This window comes from Ictidomys tridecemlineatus, chromosome 5, assembly GCF_052094955.1.
Source record: "Ictidomys tridecemlineatus isolate mIctTri1 chromosome 5, mIctTri1.hap1, whole genome shotgun sequence".
Lineage (NCBI taxonomy): Eukaryota > Metazoa > Chordata > Mammalia > Rodentia > Sciuridae > Ictidomys > Ictidomys tridecemlineatus.
The window spans coordinates 123,086,397-123,103,348 of NC_135481.1; the positions used below are offsets into that span (position 1 = coordinate 123,086,397).

General features: G+C 63.8%; 1 protein-coding gene across 3 annotated transcripts in view; it reads left to right on the plus strand.

Moving 5' to 3' along the window:
• Window positions 1–11,835, plus strand: part of Kif26a (kinesin family member 26A) — a 36,363-nt gene extending 24,528 nt beyond the window's left edge. For all 3 annotated transcript variants that reach the window (XM_078051016.1, XM_040274829.2, XM_040274830.2), the window contains 11 exons: window positions 3,321–3,533; window positions 4,080–4,173; window positions 4,471–4,733; window positions 4,836–5,019; window positions 5,094–5,256; window positions 5,464–5,626; window positions 6,131–9,053; window positions 9,745–9,947; window positions 10,064–10,084; window positions 10,315–10,465; window positions 10,647–11,835. In XM_078051016.1, coding sequence (XP_077907142.1) covers window positions 3,321–3,533; window positions 4,080–4,173; window positions 4,471–4,733; window positions 4,836–5,019; window positions 5,094–5,256; window positions 5,464–5,626; window positions 6,131–9,053; window positions 9,745–9,947; window positions 10,064–10,084; window positions 10,315–10,465; window positions 10,647–10,828 — 4,560 coding nt within the window. In that variant the 3' untranslated portion in view covers window positions 10,829–11,835. The remainder of the gene's footprint in view (window positions 1–3,320; window positions 3,534–4,079; window positions 4,174–4,470; window positions 4,734–4,835; window positions 5,020–5,093; window positions 5,257–5,463; window positions 5,627–6,130; window positions 9,054–9,744; window positions 9,948–10,063; window positions 10,085–10,314; window positions 10,466–10,646) is intronic.
• Window positions 11,836–16,952: the final 5,117 nt, after the last annotated feature.

A 16,952-nucleotide genomic window follows, 5' to 3' on the forward strand; every position in this document is an offset into this window, starting at 1 on the left:
TGGACAGGAAGCTGAGTGTTGCACTGGCCCTGCCCCCAGCCCCAGGGCCCAGGCTGGCCCACCTGCTCTCGCAGCCCCTTCTGGAAGGCAGCTCTCTTCCGTCAGCTGGCCCGTCACAGCATCGTGGGCCAGACACGCTTCGGTCCAGGAGTCCTTCCCTTACCACATCCCCCCACAAGGGACCTCCTGAGTGTCCACATCTGGGGATGGTATGGAGCCTCATGGCCCAGGACCCTGTATAGAGCTCAGGATTGATGCCCCGCCTCTGCCAGGCGAGTCGATGGCAGTGAGGCTGCCATTGGCGTCACAAAGCTTACCTGGTGCCTGGACACTAGGTTGGCCAGCCCTGTGCTCAGGGTCAGGAACGGTCAGTGGGCACACGAGCCTCAGACACCACAGTCAACTGGCAAACTCCCCACCTCTGGGCTGACCAGCTGCGTGGATCTGAATAAATTAATGTCCCCTCTTGGTCCCAGGTCACCACACCTATGGCGTATGTGCTGGCTGGGTGGCCTGGCTCTCTGGGTCCCTGAAGTGGACATTTCATGACCCAGAACTGCTGATTCTCTCTGAGCTGCCCTGGGCTCAGGGGCAAGGGCGGCAGCCTGCTGCTTGGAGAGTGGCTTGCTGCCCCTCTGGACAGGTGCTGGGGTGCAGTGGCTGTCCCTGCCTCATGCACAGCATGGGGGGAGAAATGGGAGGAGGGTGTTCCCACCCCGTGCCTGCGCCTGCTGGGTCTTTGGGCCCTGCTGGGCATGTGAGCTATCTTCCAGCAGTGTCCCTAGAATCAGCCCCATCCCGTGACCAGGAGGGAGGACGGGTCCAAGCCTGGCTAACTTGGGTGCCCGGTGTCTCCACCTGGGGACAGTCAATCCCATGAAGGGCAGGCAGTCTGGATGCTGGTTTGCCCCTGCCCTGGCCATGTGGGATGCAGACCTGCAGGACAGCTGGGCAGTCGGGACGGAAGGTGGCACCAGGCTCCCAGCCCAGCACTGGCTCTGGGCTCTGATCCGGGCTGGCCTGGTCACTTAGCCTGTCTGTACCCACTGGGCTTCTGCTTGGCACAGTGGGTGTGGTGGTCACTTCTTCTTTAATTCTCATAGAACCCTAAAGATGACCAAAGTGAGGCCCTGAATGGAAGGACACACCTCCCAAGGTTACAAAGCTAGTGGTGGGTGTGGGGGGATGCTCCCTCAGACAGGCCGTGAAGAAGTGAGGGGCTGCCTTCTGAGCTCCGCAGCCAGCTCCGCTGTTCTTACTGTCACTGTGTCATTTCAGGCCCTGAGGTTTCCCTCCACCCCCCAGGGCCAGGCCCAGGGGACTGAAGGCAGCCCTGGACCAATCAGCACCTCCGCCAGACCAGGAGCCCTGGCCTGCAGCCTTCCAGCTCCTGTTACTCCCGGTGCCCCGCGCTCCTCCCGCGCCTGGTGTTATTAGTGCTAATGTCACAGCGTCAGAAATGCCTCCTGAAAAGCATTTAATACTGTCACAGGAAAGAAGTTAGATTACATTCAGTTTCTGACATTAATGTGCTACTTAAGATAATTCATCATGTTGTGGTATTAAAAAGACATCCCCTCTGCGAGGTGCAGCACCCCCTCCCTGCCTGGGCCACCTCTGGGAGCTGCAGAGCCTCCTTTTTTATGCAAAATGTGGTTTTCTTCTCTGGCAGGCAGCCGGAGCCATTCAGGGCTTTGTGATATCTGCACATGGGGGAGAGGCTTGGTGTGCTTGCCTCCTGAAGACTGTCATTTCCCGTGGTAATGACAGGGTCTCTCCTGGCAGACAATGGCCTGGCACTGGGACAGGGGCAGCGGGGGTGGGGGGGTGGGGGGGTGGGCGGGCAGGCTGGACAGTGCAGCCCCTGCCCTGTCCCCTCCCACCTGGGATAAGTGTCTGCTCCAGAGGCAGCCAGCAGGAGGTGTGGGCCCAAGTGGGCTTTGCCACCTCTCTTCCCTGCTAGGAATTTTCTTGAAGCTCCAGACCCATTTGGCTCTTGAAGCGGTGAGGGGCTCACGCTGAAAAAAAATTGCCAAAAATTACTGGGAAGTGCACATTTTTCGTCTGCTTTGCAGCAGCGTCTGGAAATGAAGTAGTTTTGTTCATGTCATCTGGGAATAAAAGCATCGATTCTCGCCTGATGGAGCCCAGGTTCTGATGAGCACAATAGCCAAGTGCTCCTTCGCAGCTCCCAGAGGGTGGGACACCCCACTCCACTCGGGGAGGCTCTGCATATCAATGTGCCGCATGCCCAAGGGGGTGGATGGCGCCTGTGCGCACTTTCCGCGGTAAACCAATTTTACTGGCGTTATGTATCTGCCACTTACAATTAAATCCGTGAAAAATATTGGCTCTGAAATGAGTCTCGGGTAATTTGATTTACACTGACGTGGGGAAATCGGAGATTTCATCGGAGAGTGGACGGTGGTGTCCTTCAGAAAGCAGAGCAGTGCCTGGCTCTAGGAGCCCTGACCCAGGGTGGCCCTGGGGGAACAGTGCCTGCCACCCAGGTCACACGCCCTGGGGCCCCCTTGCACCCATGATGGCATGCAGTGCTTCTCTCTGGGCCCCGGGCCAGCCCTGGTTCCTCTGAGGGCCTGGGGCACAGCCTCAGGGCGCATTCAGAGATCTCTTTTGTGCTTTAGAGGGACACCACTGGTTCTGCCATAAGCCCAGGCTGACTGGTCACCTGCAGGGCTCTCAGAGCTCAGGCCCCGCTCATCCCACTCACCCTGCCTTGTTCCTCCGGCCACACGGGACTGGGTTATATATTGGGATCTCCACTGTCTTTCTGCTGACCCCAGTTCTGCAGGGACATAGGGTTTGGGGAGTGTGGCTTTCTGGGCGGGGGTCAGAAGCACCAAGCCCCGGCCCCCTGAGGTGTGTTTGCTTGTTCATTACACAGCTGTTCTGTCTCCCTGGGGTGTCATGAGGGCCTGGAAGGCCGTGGGCCGGGGCCACTGGGGAGAGGCTTGTGGGGGCAGCAGGGTGCTCCCTGTGCCTGCGCCCAGAGTGCACTGCTTGGCAGGGTCTGAGCACCTGTCTGCTCCTGGAGTGTCTGGGGCCCCTACCCCTGCTCCTCTTCCTTCCCCATCCCTGTTCTGCACACCCTTCGGGCCTCACCCTGCCCTGGGCTTCGTTTTTTTCCTGCCCCGCTGACCTCATACGGGATCCGCTCTGGCTGCATTCCTGCAGTGTTGGGTGCCCGTGTTGAGGCCTGGTCCGCTGTCTTGACTCGCACGCGGCTCCTCCTGCCCTGTAATTAGCGGCCAGCTGGGTGGGGGGGCGGCGCTCAGCTGCCTGCTCTACCCGCCCCCCAGGTGAAAGTCATGCTGCGCATCTGGCCAGCACAGGGGGTCCAGCGCTCAGCCGAGTCCACATCCTACCTGAAGGTGGATCCCCGGAAAAAGCAAGTGACCCTCTACGATCCAGCTGCCGGGCCCCCTGGCAGCGCGGGCCTCCGGCGTGCTGGCACTGCAGCTGTCCCCAAGATGTTTGCCTTTGATGCCATCTTCCCCCAGGACTCAGAGCAGGTAGTGGGGCGTAGCTCCCGGGGGCCTGGGGGACAACGGGTAGGGTCTGTGCTGTGTCCAGGAGGGTGAGGGGGAAGTGGGCCCAGTGGAGCCAGTGGCGGTGCCTGCTGGCTCCCTGCCTCAGCTGCCTCTGCCCCCGCCCCTGGCTTCACCCCTCAGCCCAGCCTGTTCCCCGGGCCGGGTCTCCCGGGTGCTGCTGGGAGTGTGGGAGCCCACCATCCTAGGAGGCTTTCTGAGGGGTGCTGTTCCACCCTTATGGTGGGGCACCTGATGCCCCAGGGTCCTGCAGGCAGCGTGGCCGTGCGTCTGCGTCGTCTGGTGTCCTGGGTGTGTGTCCATGCTGGCAGCAGCGCTTCTGTCTGGCTAGTGCGTCCTGCACGTGTTGCGTGTACTCTGCTCTTCGCCAACATCCCACGCTTCCTGTGCCTGCAAGAGCTCTGTGCACCTGGCCACGTCTGCCAGCTTAGCTGCCCCATGGGCTGACCACACCACCTGTGTGTGCCCAGGACAGAGGCCTGAACGCCTGCCTGGTCTCTCCATCCCTAGGCTGAAGTGTGCTCGGGGACAGTGGCCGATGTGCTGCAGTCTGTGGTCAGCGGGGCTGATGGCTGCATCTTTTCCTTTGGCCACATGAGTCTTGGTAAAGGCTCCCTGTCCCTGTCCCCCATCTGCATTGTTGCAATCCCTGGGCCCTGCGCCTGGGTTGTGGAGGAAGGTGGCTTTCCCTGTGGGCATGTGGGTGGGGTCTCATGGGGTGGAAGCCGGAGCTTCCCAAGCTGGGCGGCAGAGGGATTGCCATGGACAAGAGGCCCCAGGGTCTCAGTAGCCCCTGATTACCCGAGTATCCTAGGCAGGGCCCAGGGGACCCGTCCCAAGTCTGCGTGGGTCTGAGGCCCAAGTGGCCGTGCTGGACCCTCACACACCCCGTGGCCCCCAGGCAAGTCGTACACCATGATCGGGAAGGACAGCTCACCCCAGAGCCTGGGCGTGGTGCCCTGTGCCATCTCCTGGCTCTTCAGGCTGGTGGAGGAGCGCAAGGAGAGGACGGGCACCCGCTTCTCCATCCGCGTCTCGGCCCTGGAGGTGTGCGGCCGGGACCAGAGCCTGCGTGACCTGCTGTCTGAGGTGGCCTCTGGCAGTCTCCAGGACACCCAGTCTCCAGGCGTGTACCTGCGAGAGGACCCCACATGTGGGTCACAGGTGCGCCTGGGCCACTGTCCCTCCATGGTCAGAGGGTGGGCAGGGGTTGGGGGCTGCATGGCTCTGAGCCCCTAAAGGCGTGGTGGACTCTCCCTTCTTCAGCTCCAGAGTCAGAGCGAGCTGCGGGCGCCCACGGCAGAGAAGGCTGCCCTCTACCTGGACGCCGCACTGGCCGCTCGCAGCACCAGCCGGGCAGGCTGTGGCGAGGACGCCCGGCGTAGCTCCCACATGCTCTTCACCCTGCACGTCTACCAGTACCGCGTGGACAAGTGCGGCCAGGGAGGAAGTAGGTGCCTGGGTGGGGGGTGCCAGGAGCCGTCTGCCCAGGGCGTCTCCTGAGGCTCCGCCCTGCACTTTCAGTGTCTGGAGGCCGCAGCCGTCTTCACCTCATCGACCTGGGCAGCTGTGAGGTGGCACCTGGCAGGGGTGGAGAGGCCACGGGGGGACCCCTGTGTCTGTCCCTGTCGGCCCTGGGCAGCGTTATCTTGGCTCTGGTCAATGGGGCCAAGCACGTGCCCTACAGGTGAGTTTAGGCACCTGGGCAGGCACTCTCTGGGGTGGTCCTGGGAGCTGGCCACATTCATGTCCAGGGTGCAAGGCAGACCTGGCTCTGGGCACAGCCCTGGTCTTGGAGGGAGCCTGCCCCTGCTCCAGCCTGGAGCACACACCCCGCCCAGCCTCCTACCCCGAGGCGCTCCCAGGCTGGGCCTCTGAGCCTCTTGGCCCTCAGGGACCACAGCCTCACCATGCTGCTGCGGGAGTCCCTGGCCACCGCTGGCTGTCGGACCACAATGATCGCCCACGTCTCAGATGCGCCCGCCCACCACGCCGAGACGCTCAGCACTGTGCAGTTGGCCGCCCGCATCCACCGCCTGCGCAGAAAGAAGGCCAAGGTGGGCTCTGATCTCGTCCACCTTCCACCCGAGGAACTCCAGGCTACGGTGTCCTCCAGGGGCCTGGGGTGGCAGCAGCAGGGGCCTGTCCTTGATAGTCTGAGTGTCCGGGGGCCACGGGTGGCATCAACATAGCCCTGCCAGCTGAGCCTGAAGCCCCTGGTGCACTAGGCAGAGGCAGAGCTGCTCCCATGGGGGGTGGGGTTGCCTGGCCCAGCAGCAGGCCCCGCACCAACCAAGCCCAGGGCAAATGGGACTGGGGCACCCCCATCAGGGGACTTCTTGGCACAAGTTACAGCACTTGAGTGTGGCCTTTCCGTCTGTCTGTCATGGGAGGGAGAGAAGCCCAGAAAACCTTGTGTTGTGCGCCTAAGTCTAGTGCAGGTCCAGGCGGGGGCAGGAGCTGGACCACAGCCTTGTGCTGTAGAGAGGGTCCAGGGCTGGGGTGGGAGGCCAGGAGGGGTGGAGGGGCATGCTCATGGGCTCTGCCTTGCCTTCCCCCAGTACGCGTCCAGCTCCTCAGGTGGGGAGAGTTCCTGCGAGGAGGGCCGGGCCCGCCGCCCCCCACACCTGAGGCCCTTTCACCCACGCACGGTGGCCCTGGACGCTGACCGCCCGGTGCCGGGCCTTCCTGGAGACCCTGACTACTCATCCAGCAGTGAGCAGTCCTGTGACACGGTCATCTACGTGGGGCCCAGCGGGGCTGCGCTGTCAGACCGGGAGCTCACCGACAACGAGGGCCCGCCCGACTTCGTGCCCATCATCCCCGCGCTGAGCCGCCGCCGGCCCTCTGAGGGCCCTCGGGACGCTGACCACTTCCGCTGCAGCACCTTCGCAGAGCTGCAGGAGCGGTTGGAGTGCATCGATGGCAGTGAGGGCCCCTGGGGACCCCCAGGTGGCACTGGTGGAGCTCAGGCCAGCCCTGCCCGAGGGAGCAAGAAGCTCTCGCCCCCGGAGGCTGCGTCCCCCAGGAAGGCTCTGGGCCCTCCGATGGCTGCCAGCACCCCTCGAGGCCTCCCTGGCCCAGATACACACCGGAGTGTCCCTGAGCCCTCCAGGGCTAGTGCCCAGAGTGACCAGAGAAAGGACAACAGCACTTGGCCCGAGCCACCTGCCCCAGACCTGGCCACCGGGGATGGAGGCAGGAGGCCACTGCCCAGCCCCGCCCCTCCACCACCTCAGCAGCCAGAAGCTTGTGAAGCCCCTGCAGATCCTGGGGGAGGGGGCACCAGCAGCATGGTACGGACACCCCCTGTGGGCATGAGCGGGCAGGCGGGCCAGCCCCCTCCCTCCCCAGACGTGGCCTGTTCCTGCCCGTCCACTCGCAGCCGCTGTCTGGATCGCGGCTTGCTGACCACCACGGTGACCCTGCAGCAGCCCGTGGAGTTGAACGGCGAGGACGAGCTGGTGTTCACAGTGGTGGAGGAGCTGCCCCTGGAGGGGCTGGCAGGGGCCACACGGCCCTCCAGCCTGGCCAGCTTTGGCAGCGGCTGCTCTCTGCAGGCCCTGGCCTCGGGTTCTCGGCCAGTCAGCATCATCAGCAGTGTCAATGATGAGTTTGATGCCTACACTTCGCAGGCACCTGAGGGTCCCTGTGGCTCTGCAGGAGCCCTGGAGGGCACGGCCTGGGCAGGCAGCAGCTCTGGCCCGTCCATCAGCTCCTGGCTTAGCGAGGTCAGCGTGTGCACTGCCAATAGCTCCAGCCCTACACCCGGGCCCCCCTTCAGCCCCGACTTCCCAGCAGGATCTGGTCCTGCAGACACCTCTCCCGTGAGCAGTGTCCCAGAGGAGAGCAGCTGCAGGTCTTCGGAGCGTGGTGGGCCCGTCTGTCCTGGTCCAGCCCACAGTCCTCACCCTCGGGAGGCTACTGCAGCAGCCCTGGCTCGATCTGTCAGGGAGCCCTGGGACGCGACTCCACGGGGGGCGGCCACAGCTCAGACCATCCACTCCAGCCTCCCCCGGAAGCCTAGGACTACCTCCTTGGCCAGCCGAGCAGGATGCACCCGCCCCAGCCGGAGCCCACCCGGCCCTGGAGGCCCACTGGAGGACCCCTGGCTGCTCCGTGCTGACGACTGTGACATGCTGCAGCTGGCCTCTGCCGTTGGGGCCTCAAGCCCCACCCTGGGCGTCTCCCGGGTGCCTGAGGCACAGGCCGTGCTGGCTGGTGCCCAGAGGGTGGTGGACGGGTACGAGGTGGCAGCCAGGGGGGGCCGCAGGCCTGAGGCTGTGGCTCGGATCCCACCGTTGCGGAGAGGTGCCACCACTCTGGGTGTGACTACACCTGCCGTGTCCTGTGGGGACACCCTGACTGAGGCCATCTGCTCAGGCAGCCTGAAGGCCTCCCCCAGCGGCAAGAGGAGCTTGGCTCTCAAGGGGGGCTTCTTTCCAAGGCCCAGCGGGGCGGTTCCGCCGACTCCACCTGTACGCAAGTCCAGCCTAGAGCAGAACTGTGGGGGGTCGGCCCCTCCCCAGGCCCTGGGCCTGCCCCGGGCCGGGGCAGCTGCTGTCTTCCGAGGGGAGGAAGAGTCCAGGCCCAGTGGCCGGGTTGACCACTCCATTCCCAGGGCTACATCCAGCCTGAAAGCTCGAGCTGCCAAGATGGAGGCAGTGCACCGTTCCGCCGGCCACGCGTCCCTGGAGCGGAGTGAGGGCCTGGCACATGGCAGCAGCAAGGTCAGGGAGGCCCCCGGGCGGCCACCCAGGGCTGTGCCCAGGCTGGGCGTCCCACCCACCAGCCCCACGCCTGGGCCTGTCCCTGCCTGTCGGGGCAGCCCGGCTAAGGGCATGGGAGCCCCCAAGCCCCCCACTGGTGGAGCCAAGGGCCGTAGCCTCGTGGCCAGTGGGTCTCGGGCCTTGGGAGCATCAGTGAAGCCACTGGCCCCTGCGGTGGGCAGGACCCCTGGTGGCCCTGTGATGGGTCCCCGGATGGCTCCACGGGCTGCGCCTGGCCTCGGGGCCAAGGCTGGCCGAGGCACCATCATGGGCACCAAGCAGGCGCTCCGGGCTGCCCACAGCCGTGTCCATGAGTTGGCGGCCAGTGGAGCTCCTGGAAGAGGCTCCTCATGGGGGTCGGCCGACTCAGACAGCGGTAACGACAGCGGCGTGAATGTGGCTGAGGAGCGGCCACCTGTGAGCCCCGCCCTGCCCTCGCCCTACAGCAAGGTGACCGCGCCCCGCAGGCCCCAGCGCTACAGCAGTGGCCATGGCAGTGACAATAGCAGCGTGCTGAGTGGGGAGCTCCCACCTGCCATGGGCCGCACCGCGCTCTTCTACCACAGCGGCGGCAGCAGCGGCTATGAGAGCATGATGCGTGACAGCGAGGCCACGGGCAGCGCCTCCTCGGCCCCCGACTCCACCAGCGAGAGTGGGGCCGCCTCCCCAGGCGCCCGCTGCCGCAGCCTCAAGTCCCCCAAGAAGAGGGCCACAGGTGGGTGGTGGCGCCAGTGCCGCTGGGGTGCCGCCTGCCCCCGCCCCATGCCAGACTCCTGCCTTCCCAGCAGCCCGTGCTGGCTCCCATGGGCGGGCCTCTGCGGGGCACCTCACAGCTGCGGTCTCTGGCATGGCCTGTAGGGTGCCCGGGTGCACAGCCCTGATAGTTGCGAGCACCCCTGGGGCATTTGGTGGATAGGATGGGGGCCTGGGCAGTTCATAGGTCAGCAGGGACTGGACAGACAGAAGGAGTCTTCACAGATATAGGTCCCTGGCAGTTTAAGCGTTGGACGTCCTGGCACAGGGTGGGCACAGGCCCCCAGTTGGTTGGTACACCTGTGTGTGTCTCTTCTGATCCTCATGCCTGAGGTGGGCTCACCCCTGTCCAAGCACAGTCCCCTGGCTGGGCCCCAGGGAGCCAGGCGAGACCTGGGCGTGATGTCCCAGCTACCTGGAAACCCTTGCCAAGGCTGCAAGGAACAGTGTTCTGGCCCCTCCCTGACTCTGGGCAGTGGGGCCAGGGAGTGCTACTAGGGTGGTGTGGCCAGTCAGGGGTTGGAGGGTACCCCGGGGGAGGCTGGCGGTGCGGCTGCTGCTGTGGGCAGTGGTGTGGCTATGCGGGTGGCAGAGGGCTGGAGCTGGGCCCAGGTCTCTGCTCACCAGCGCTTGGCTCTGGCTCTCCCTTCCAGGTCTGCAGCGGCGACGGCTGATTCCGGCCCCACTGCCTGACGCCGCTGCCCTGGGCCGGAAGCCCAGCCTCCCAGGGCAGTGGGTGGACCTGCCGCCACTGGCTGGCGCTCTGAAGGAGCCTTTTGAGATTAAGGTGTATGAGATCGACGATGTGCAGCGCCTGCAGCGGCACCGCCCACCCCCGAGGGAAGACCCTGCCCAGGTCAGGGCTCGCGGGGCCTGGGGCTGGACACTGGGAGCCAGGGTGGCCATGTATCTTGGGGCTCGCCAAGCCTCTGGAGCATGGGTGACCCTTGACCTCGCCTTCTCTTCCCACAGCCCCCCCAGGATGTGGAGAAGGTAGGAGCCAGCCCTGCCAGCCCTGGGCCTCTGGTGGTCCCTGCTATCTGCCTAGGAGCTCTGGGCGTGGCCCCCACAGGTTCTACCCTGTCTATGAGGCCCCCATGTGTGCCTGGTGGGTGGAGGGAGGCCATGGCCAAGGCCAGGGTGCTGGGAGCCCTAAACACAGCCTGCCCGTGACTGCTTGTGGGCCAGGCCTGAGGCCTCTTGCGCCTGTCCCCTGCTGCCAGGGCCCAGTGTGTGTCAGCTCCAAGCTGCGGCTGGCAGAGCGCAGGCAGCAGCGGCTTCGGGAGGTGCAGGCCAAGCGTGACCACCTGTGCGAGGAGCTGGCTGAGACCCAGGGCCGACTAATGGTGGAACCGGGCCGCTGGCTGGAGCAGTGTAAGTGCCCCCCCCCCCCCCCGCCGCCACTGCTGGGCAGCAGGACCCTCCCCAGCTGTGCCCTGCCCTCTAGTTGCCCTCCGGTGCTGGGGGAGGTTCTAATGGGCCCGGGTGCCTTGCCAGGGACTGGGGTGGGGCCTGGTCACTGCTGGCCCCTGGCCGACCCTGTCCCACCTTCTAGTTGAGGTGGACCCGGAGCTGGAGCCTGAGTCCGCTGAGTACCTGGTGGCCCTGGAGCGGGCCACAGATGCCCTGGAGCAGTGTGTGAACCTGTGCAAAGCCCATGTCATGATGGTCACCTGCTTCGACATCAGCGTTGCCACCGCCGCCGCCGTGCCAGGGCCGCAGGAGGTGGACGTCTGAGGCCGGGCACTGGGCATGGGGGGGTGTTCAGGGGGTGAGGACGGGACGTGGATGGCGTGAGGATGTCTGAGGGTTAGAGGGAGGAGGATGTGGGGTCTGTGCAGGATGGGGGGCTCAGAGGGGAGACGGAGTGTGGGGAGGAAAGGGCCGGCTGGCCGCGGACAGCAAGTGGGTGCGCAGAGACCGGAAGACTGTCGCCACGGAACAGCCACGCAAGTGCCTTTGACCTTGAGTTGGACTTTGCTTCTTTTCACATTTGGTGCTATGGACTCCAGACACCAGCAGACGGGGTGTGGGCTCTAGCCACGGCCTGGTGGCCTCCGCTGTGGCCGGTCGTGTTTGCGTCTGACCCGCTCCCTTGCAGCAAGCAGTTCTGTAGCAGGACCGACCTGTGCTCACCAGCTCTTTCAGTCCCGGGTCCTTTTCCTTCATAGCCTTTCCTCTTGGCAGAGTGGTTGGCGCCAGTGGGGTCTCCCGAGTGGGAAGACTGACCTCGCGTCCCCTCCCTTCCTGGAGGACCCTGCTGTGTCCCTAGCGAGGGCATGGGCGAGGACGGAACCACGGGTACATGTTGCCTTCTTCCACGGCAGGAATTCTTACCAAAACCACAGCAAAAAAACAAAACAAAACAAAACAAAAAAAATACCACAAAAAACCAGTCCCGACAGCAGGGTGGGTTTTGTAAGGTTCTGCTGGGTTCCTATTTTTGTATTGTTTTGCTTACGAACACGGATTTGCAGTGGGAATTTGAAGACAAATGATCTATGTTTTTATGGTTTTCTATGGAAGGTCTCCTGGGCTGGAGAGGGCTCTTTCTAGGGGCACCCTGGGCAGGGTGGGGGCACCAAGCACAGAGCAGCGGTGCCTGCCAAGCCGAGGGATGCCCCGCCCGGCACGTCCGCGTTCCTGGGCACCGTGCGTTTTGTGGGCGCTCAGGCCTCTGTACAGGCGTGTAGATGGCATCTCGCCACAGTTTTTATTTGTGAATAAAAGATGCACCCATTGTTCCCAGGTTCCATTCATTGTCCCTCGCCCCAGGGTGCCACCTCCAGGAGTCACTGGGCGAGGAGGCCACAGGGCATGGGAGGGACGTACCTGTGGGTCCCAGGGACTCTGGAACACTGTCAGGTAAGCACACTGTCAGGTGACAAGGCTGGGACTCAAACCGTGCTTCTTCTCTGACCCCCCAAGTTGCCCTCTTCTCAGCCCCACGTAGTTTGTGGGGTCCGGAGCCTGGGTGGGGAGCCAGGCTTGGAGCTGGGCTGGTTCTCAGCCCTCTTCTGGTGACAGCAGTTGAAACAGGTGACACCAGCCCCTCAGAGGGTTTTCTTTGTTCCCTGCCTGCCTTCCCAGGAGACAGACACGCACCTGTGGACACTCAGAGCTGGCAGGAGACCCCACCTTGCAGGGCCAGCACCTGTGTTAGGGAGGGGAGGCTCAGGCCTGGCTGCTTGGCCTCTGCCTGCTGGGCTCTCGGGAGCTCACTGACCTGAAGTCTGAGCGTTCACTCCCTGGCCTGGGCACTTCCTCGTCCACCTGGCTGAGGCACCTCCAGTGCCCTCTCACTGTGTGCGCCTGCAAGCCCATACCAGTGTCCCCATATGCAGGCCTTCAGAGGCTGCTATGGGGTGTCCACCCATCTGTGCTGCTCTGGCCTCAGGTTGCTCCACCTGAGACTGACCTTGGTCCTGGCCCTGGGCAACCACTTGCTGCCCCCAGGCTCGGGCACAGATTCTGGGAAGGGTGAGGGCAGAGAGCCCCTTGCCCACAGGTGCGTCCTGGCAGCCCCTGTGCCCAGGATGCCCCTGCTCTAGGGCTGGCTCAGCTGGGTGCCCCTCTCCTGGCTCTAAGTGGAAGCACAGACCTCTCCTTGGTGGCCCTGCTGCCTGGGCCCCTCCCTGTGGCATTACACACTGTGTGTGGTCTCTCCCTATCTCCCAGCCTCGGTGGGGCCCTCCGGGTGGGGTGGGGACTGAGTTATTCCTACACCCCTATGTAGCATGAGGCTGGGCCCCAGTGGGGCCAGGGCCCTTGCTGAAGGAAGGACGAACAACCGCTGAGTGGCTGAGTCTCCTTAGGGAGGTCTGGCTGGGCAGAAGCAGCCCAAGGAGCCCAAGCCACACCTGAGGGTTTGCAGAGCACCTACCCTGGACCCTTGTTGTCCTTAAATAGGTCCCCGTCTTGTGGCTCAGGTCGCAGGGCTGTCTACTCCTAGGCCCCACCCCAGTTCCCTGCTGCAGCTGATACAGGGCTGGCCCTACTCCCAGGCCCCGTTCTCCCATTCTGAGGCCAGAGTTGGCTCTGGCAGATGTCAGACTTCTGGGAAGGTCATTTGTCACCAGCCAAATGCCATCCAAGCTGCTCTGTCTGCATTTGGAGGACTCAGTTGCAGTGGGAGGAGAGCTCAGGGTGTGGACCGCAGGGTGGGACGGGATGTTGCTCAGGAGGGAGGCTGAGAAGCCCATGCTCCTGTGACTGGTGCCTGTGCTGACCACTGACCTTCTGCACAGAGGCCCTTCACTCGGGGACAGTGCTGGCTAAACACAGGGCCTGCCTGAGCCTTGGTCTGCAATCAGGTCTGGGCTCTTGTTCCCAGCATGCACTGCCCGGCACGGCTCACCGTGCAGCTGCATGGGAGGCAGGAGCCTGGGCAAATCCCCTCCTTCTGCAGAGACCACCCAGCCGCCTCCCCTGTCCTTCTGCTTCTCTCTGGGAGCCACTTCTGATCCACTCTGCCTGTCCTGGCCCAGGGGTTCTATGGTCAGGCCCAAGTGGGGTGGGCTGGCCCTGGGGCTGGCCAGGTGGATCCCATTCCCACAGCCCAGGCGGGGTCTAGGAGGGTGGTGTCTGCATTTCTGGACAAGGTATCCCCTGTCCTGGGCTGGCCTGGGAGCTTTTAGTGGCCTTTCATCTGGGACATCAAAGCCCTCAGCCCTGTCATTACTGGCTGGGAACCCCGTGGGGAGCAGAGGGAACCTCAGTGCACCCATTTTATGGATGGGAAAGCTGCAGCCACCCAGGACCCAGCCTTTGACTGTGGCTGAAGCCAGCGCGGATGCCTGACGCCACCTGCAAGGAGTCTGTGCATCCCGCTCCCTGAACACGGGGTGGGGAGCTGAGGCCGAGGTGCAGGGAGCACTGGAGCCCCCCCTGTGTCTTCCTCCCTGTGGCTTCCTCCGTGAAGTAGGGACGGGTTGGAGCCTGGACAGGAGTAAAGGCTGTGGGGAGCCAGCTGCTGATAGTGTCGGGGAGGAGGCAGGGGCCTGGCCGGGGACCCAGGGCCCAGGGGAGGCACGTGCCTGCCTGGGCTGTGCGGGGCTCAGGCGGGAGGCAGCTCAGGCGGTGGCTCTCACGGCTACAGTGCTGGCCTGGCACAAGGCCATCTGCTCCCCTGGGGCGAGGTGCCCGCCTGACTCACCCAGCGAGTCAGGGCCTGCTCTGCTTGCCCTACCCACCCCAGCCCTGGCACTGGGGGACACATGGGGTGTGGTGGGGAGGGGCTCCCAGGGCCCGTGGGGGGCTGGGAAGAGGCCCCAGCTGGGGTGGGGGCAGGCTGGTGAGGAGGAGCCACACTGTGGGGGGCCCTGGGAGCTGCCCGCCCTTCCTACTCCCAGAGTAAGGAGAGCGCTGCAGATGCTGGTCCTGCCCCGTGCCCCAGGCCTGCTGTCCCAGCGGGCTACTCTCCCTTCTCCAAGGACGGGTCAGCAGGGAGGAGGAGGAGCCAGGGCCCCATGCCCCGGGCAGACTTCTCCCTTGGGGTAGAGGGCTGGGGACCCTGTGGCATCCCGGTGCCAGGGGGCAGTGTGTGCTTCCAGGGAGAATGCTTGGTCCTCAGGTCCTGAGAGCTCCTCTCAGGGTCACCATCTCAGAAGTGGCATGGGGAGATGGCTTGGGGGCAGTGGGGATGGAAGTAGCAGAGATGGTGGGATGGTGCTGGGCACTGGGCTCTGGGGATGGACGGGAAGGGTGGCCAACTTGGCAGCAGAGCCCTGTGCCTGGCAGATGACAGCCCAAGGGCAGCTAGGCTCCCTTCCCTCCCTGCCCGATGGGAGCCCCTGGGGGCAAGGAGGCCGGTTGTCCTCTTGACCTGTCCTCCAGGAAGGGCAGCAAGGCAAATCTTGGGGTTCTCGGGGCTCTGACCCTCTGCACCGAGTATGGGCAGCCTGGGCAGGCAGGTGATGGGCCCAGTAAGCAGCAAGGTCATTGCCGCAGATGCCCTCCTGGAGCAGGGGTGGGAGGGAGCCTCGGTGTCCTCTTGGCCAGTGTCAGACTGTATGTGAGTGTCCACGCTGGCCTGTCCCCACCTGTCTTCCCCCAGTGCCAGCACTGGCTGCCTCCGGTGCATGGTGCTCTGGCTCTGTGGTTGTGGTCCTAGGCTTGAGCAGGGGACAAAGTGGCCCTGCACCAGGGGAATCTGCAGAGACCTCTGCTTGTGATTTTACCCTCCGTGACTAGAGGGCCCCTCTTGGGGTGAAGAGCCTGGTGGCTATTCCTCTTTTAGGACAGGAGCTCTGGGGCCCGGCCCTGGGATCGGCTCCCAGCAAACAGGAAGTCCCAAGGAGATTTCTCCCTCCTGATATTGTGTTTAGCAAGGCGGGATCCAGGCCCACTTCCACACAGGAAGCCCTGGAGGCTGGGAGGGGGCCGGGAAGGAATTCCCCAGGCCAGCCAAGACCAGGCCTTCCTGTGGGTCAGCAGAGGCGTGGGGGTGGCGTGCAGCGGGGTCCTGGGCAGGCGGCTGGGAGCCAGGAGAGGCTCCTGGGCTGCAGCCTGTGTGGTGGGACCCACTCAGAACTCCCGGCTGGGTGGCCTTGCAGTCCCTGTCCCCAACCAGGCTATGACTGGGGACACTGAGGCCCAAGCCCAGGTCTGTCTCTCCCTTGGACAAGGACAGGTCAGGGAGGCAGAGTCTCCTTCCATGGAGTCCAGGCGGGAGACAGCAGTGGCCTCAGGGAAGGGCCCTCCAGGGGTCCTCCCTTCATGTCCTGCTGGGAGTCGCCAGTCCCCGTCCCCCTGCCCAAGGCTCTCACCCGCCCCAGGGGCGTCAAGCCTTCGCCTTTGCTGTGCTGTATTTTTTCAGTCATCTTTAAGAAAATCAACTTTCCTTTCCTTTTATAGAGGAACTCTGAAGATTGTGCAGCGCTCCATGTACCCAGGCGCTGCCCCGAGAACGTGTCCCTCAGTAGCGAGGCGCACATGTCACAGCTGACCAAGGGGAGGGGCGTTGCTAACCACGGAAGGCAGCCTCAGTGTCTTGTGTCCTTCTGGCCCAGGACCCCACAGTTTGTGAGGGTGGAACACAGACAGAAGTGACTTGGGGTTCCCGAGCCTCTCTTCCCATTAGTTCCTTGCTTGCCTCCGTGGGGTCTGTGGGTATTCATTGTCTATTCTGAGTTCTGTCCCGCACGACTTACATTCATACGCAAGACGCTTCTGGCTCTGGCCATCGGGAGCCCTCTCATTGGCCACCATCCCTTCTCTGGCCCAGCCTGTTGCAGGCACCAGGACCCTGCAGGCCTCTGAGGGGTGAGCCCCACTCCCTGGGCTCTGAGCCCTGCAGGCCGCACTCAGACCTATTGTCCCACGTGGTCCTCGGCAGGGTCCTCCTTGACAGCTGAGCCCCCAGGTCTGGTCATCTCTGCTGGGGTCTCTGGAGTGACAGATTTGAGTGGACAGGAGGGCAGAGGCTTCTGGGAAGCGAAGGCCTCAGAACCCTCAAGTGTAAGGAGCAACACATGGTGTAGGCCTTCTTGTCCCCATGGTCTGGGCTCCCTGGACAGCAGGGAGCTCCTGGGGCTGGGGACTGTTCCACCCATGACTAGGTTCCCACGAGCAGAGGCCCCTCACTCAGTCTTTGAAGTCCAGAGTCTGTTCCCTGGCACCTGAACAGGGAGGAATCCTGGGTGGCTGCCTGCTGAGGGCCATTACCAAGTAGGAATGACGCATCGAAATTTCCTTGCCAAGCGTACCCCATGCTGCTTAGAGGACATTTGATGGAACATTGCATGCATGCTTTAATAAGGTGACCTTGCTCAAGGACCAAGGCGGATCCAGGTTTAGAGCTGATCAGGTTTGAGGAAGTAACCGGCTCCTTGAGTTTAAGGCGTTGCCAGTTTAAGATAAT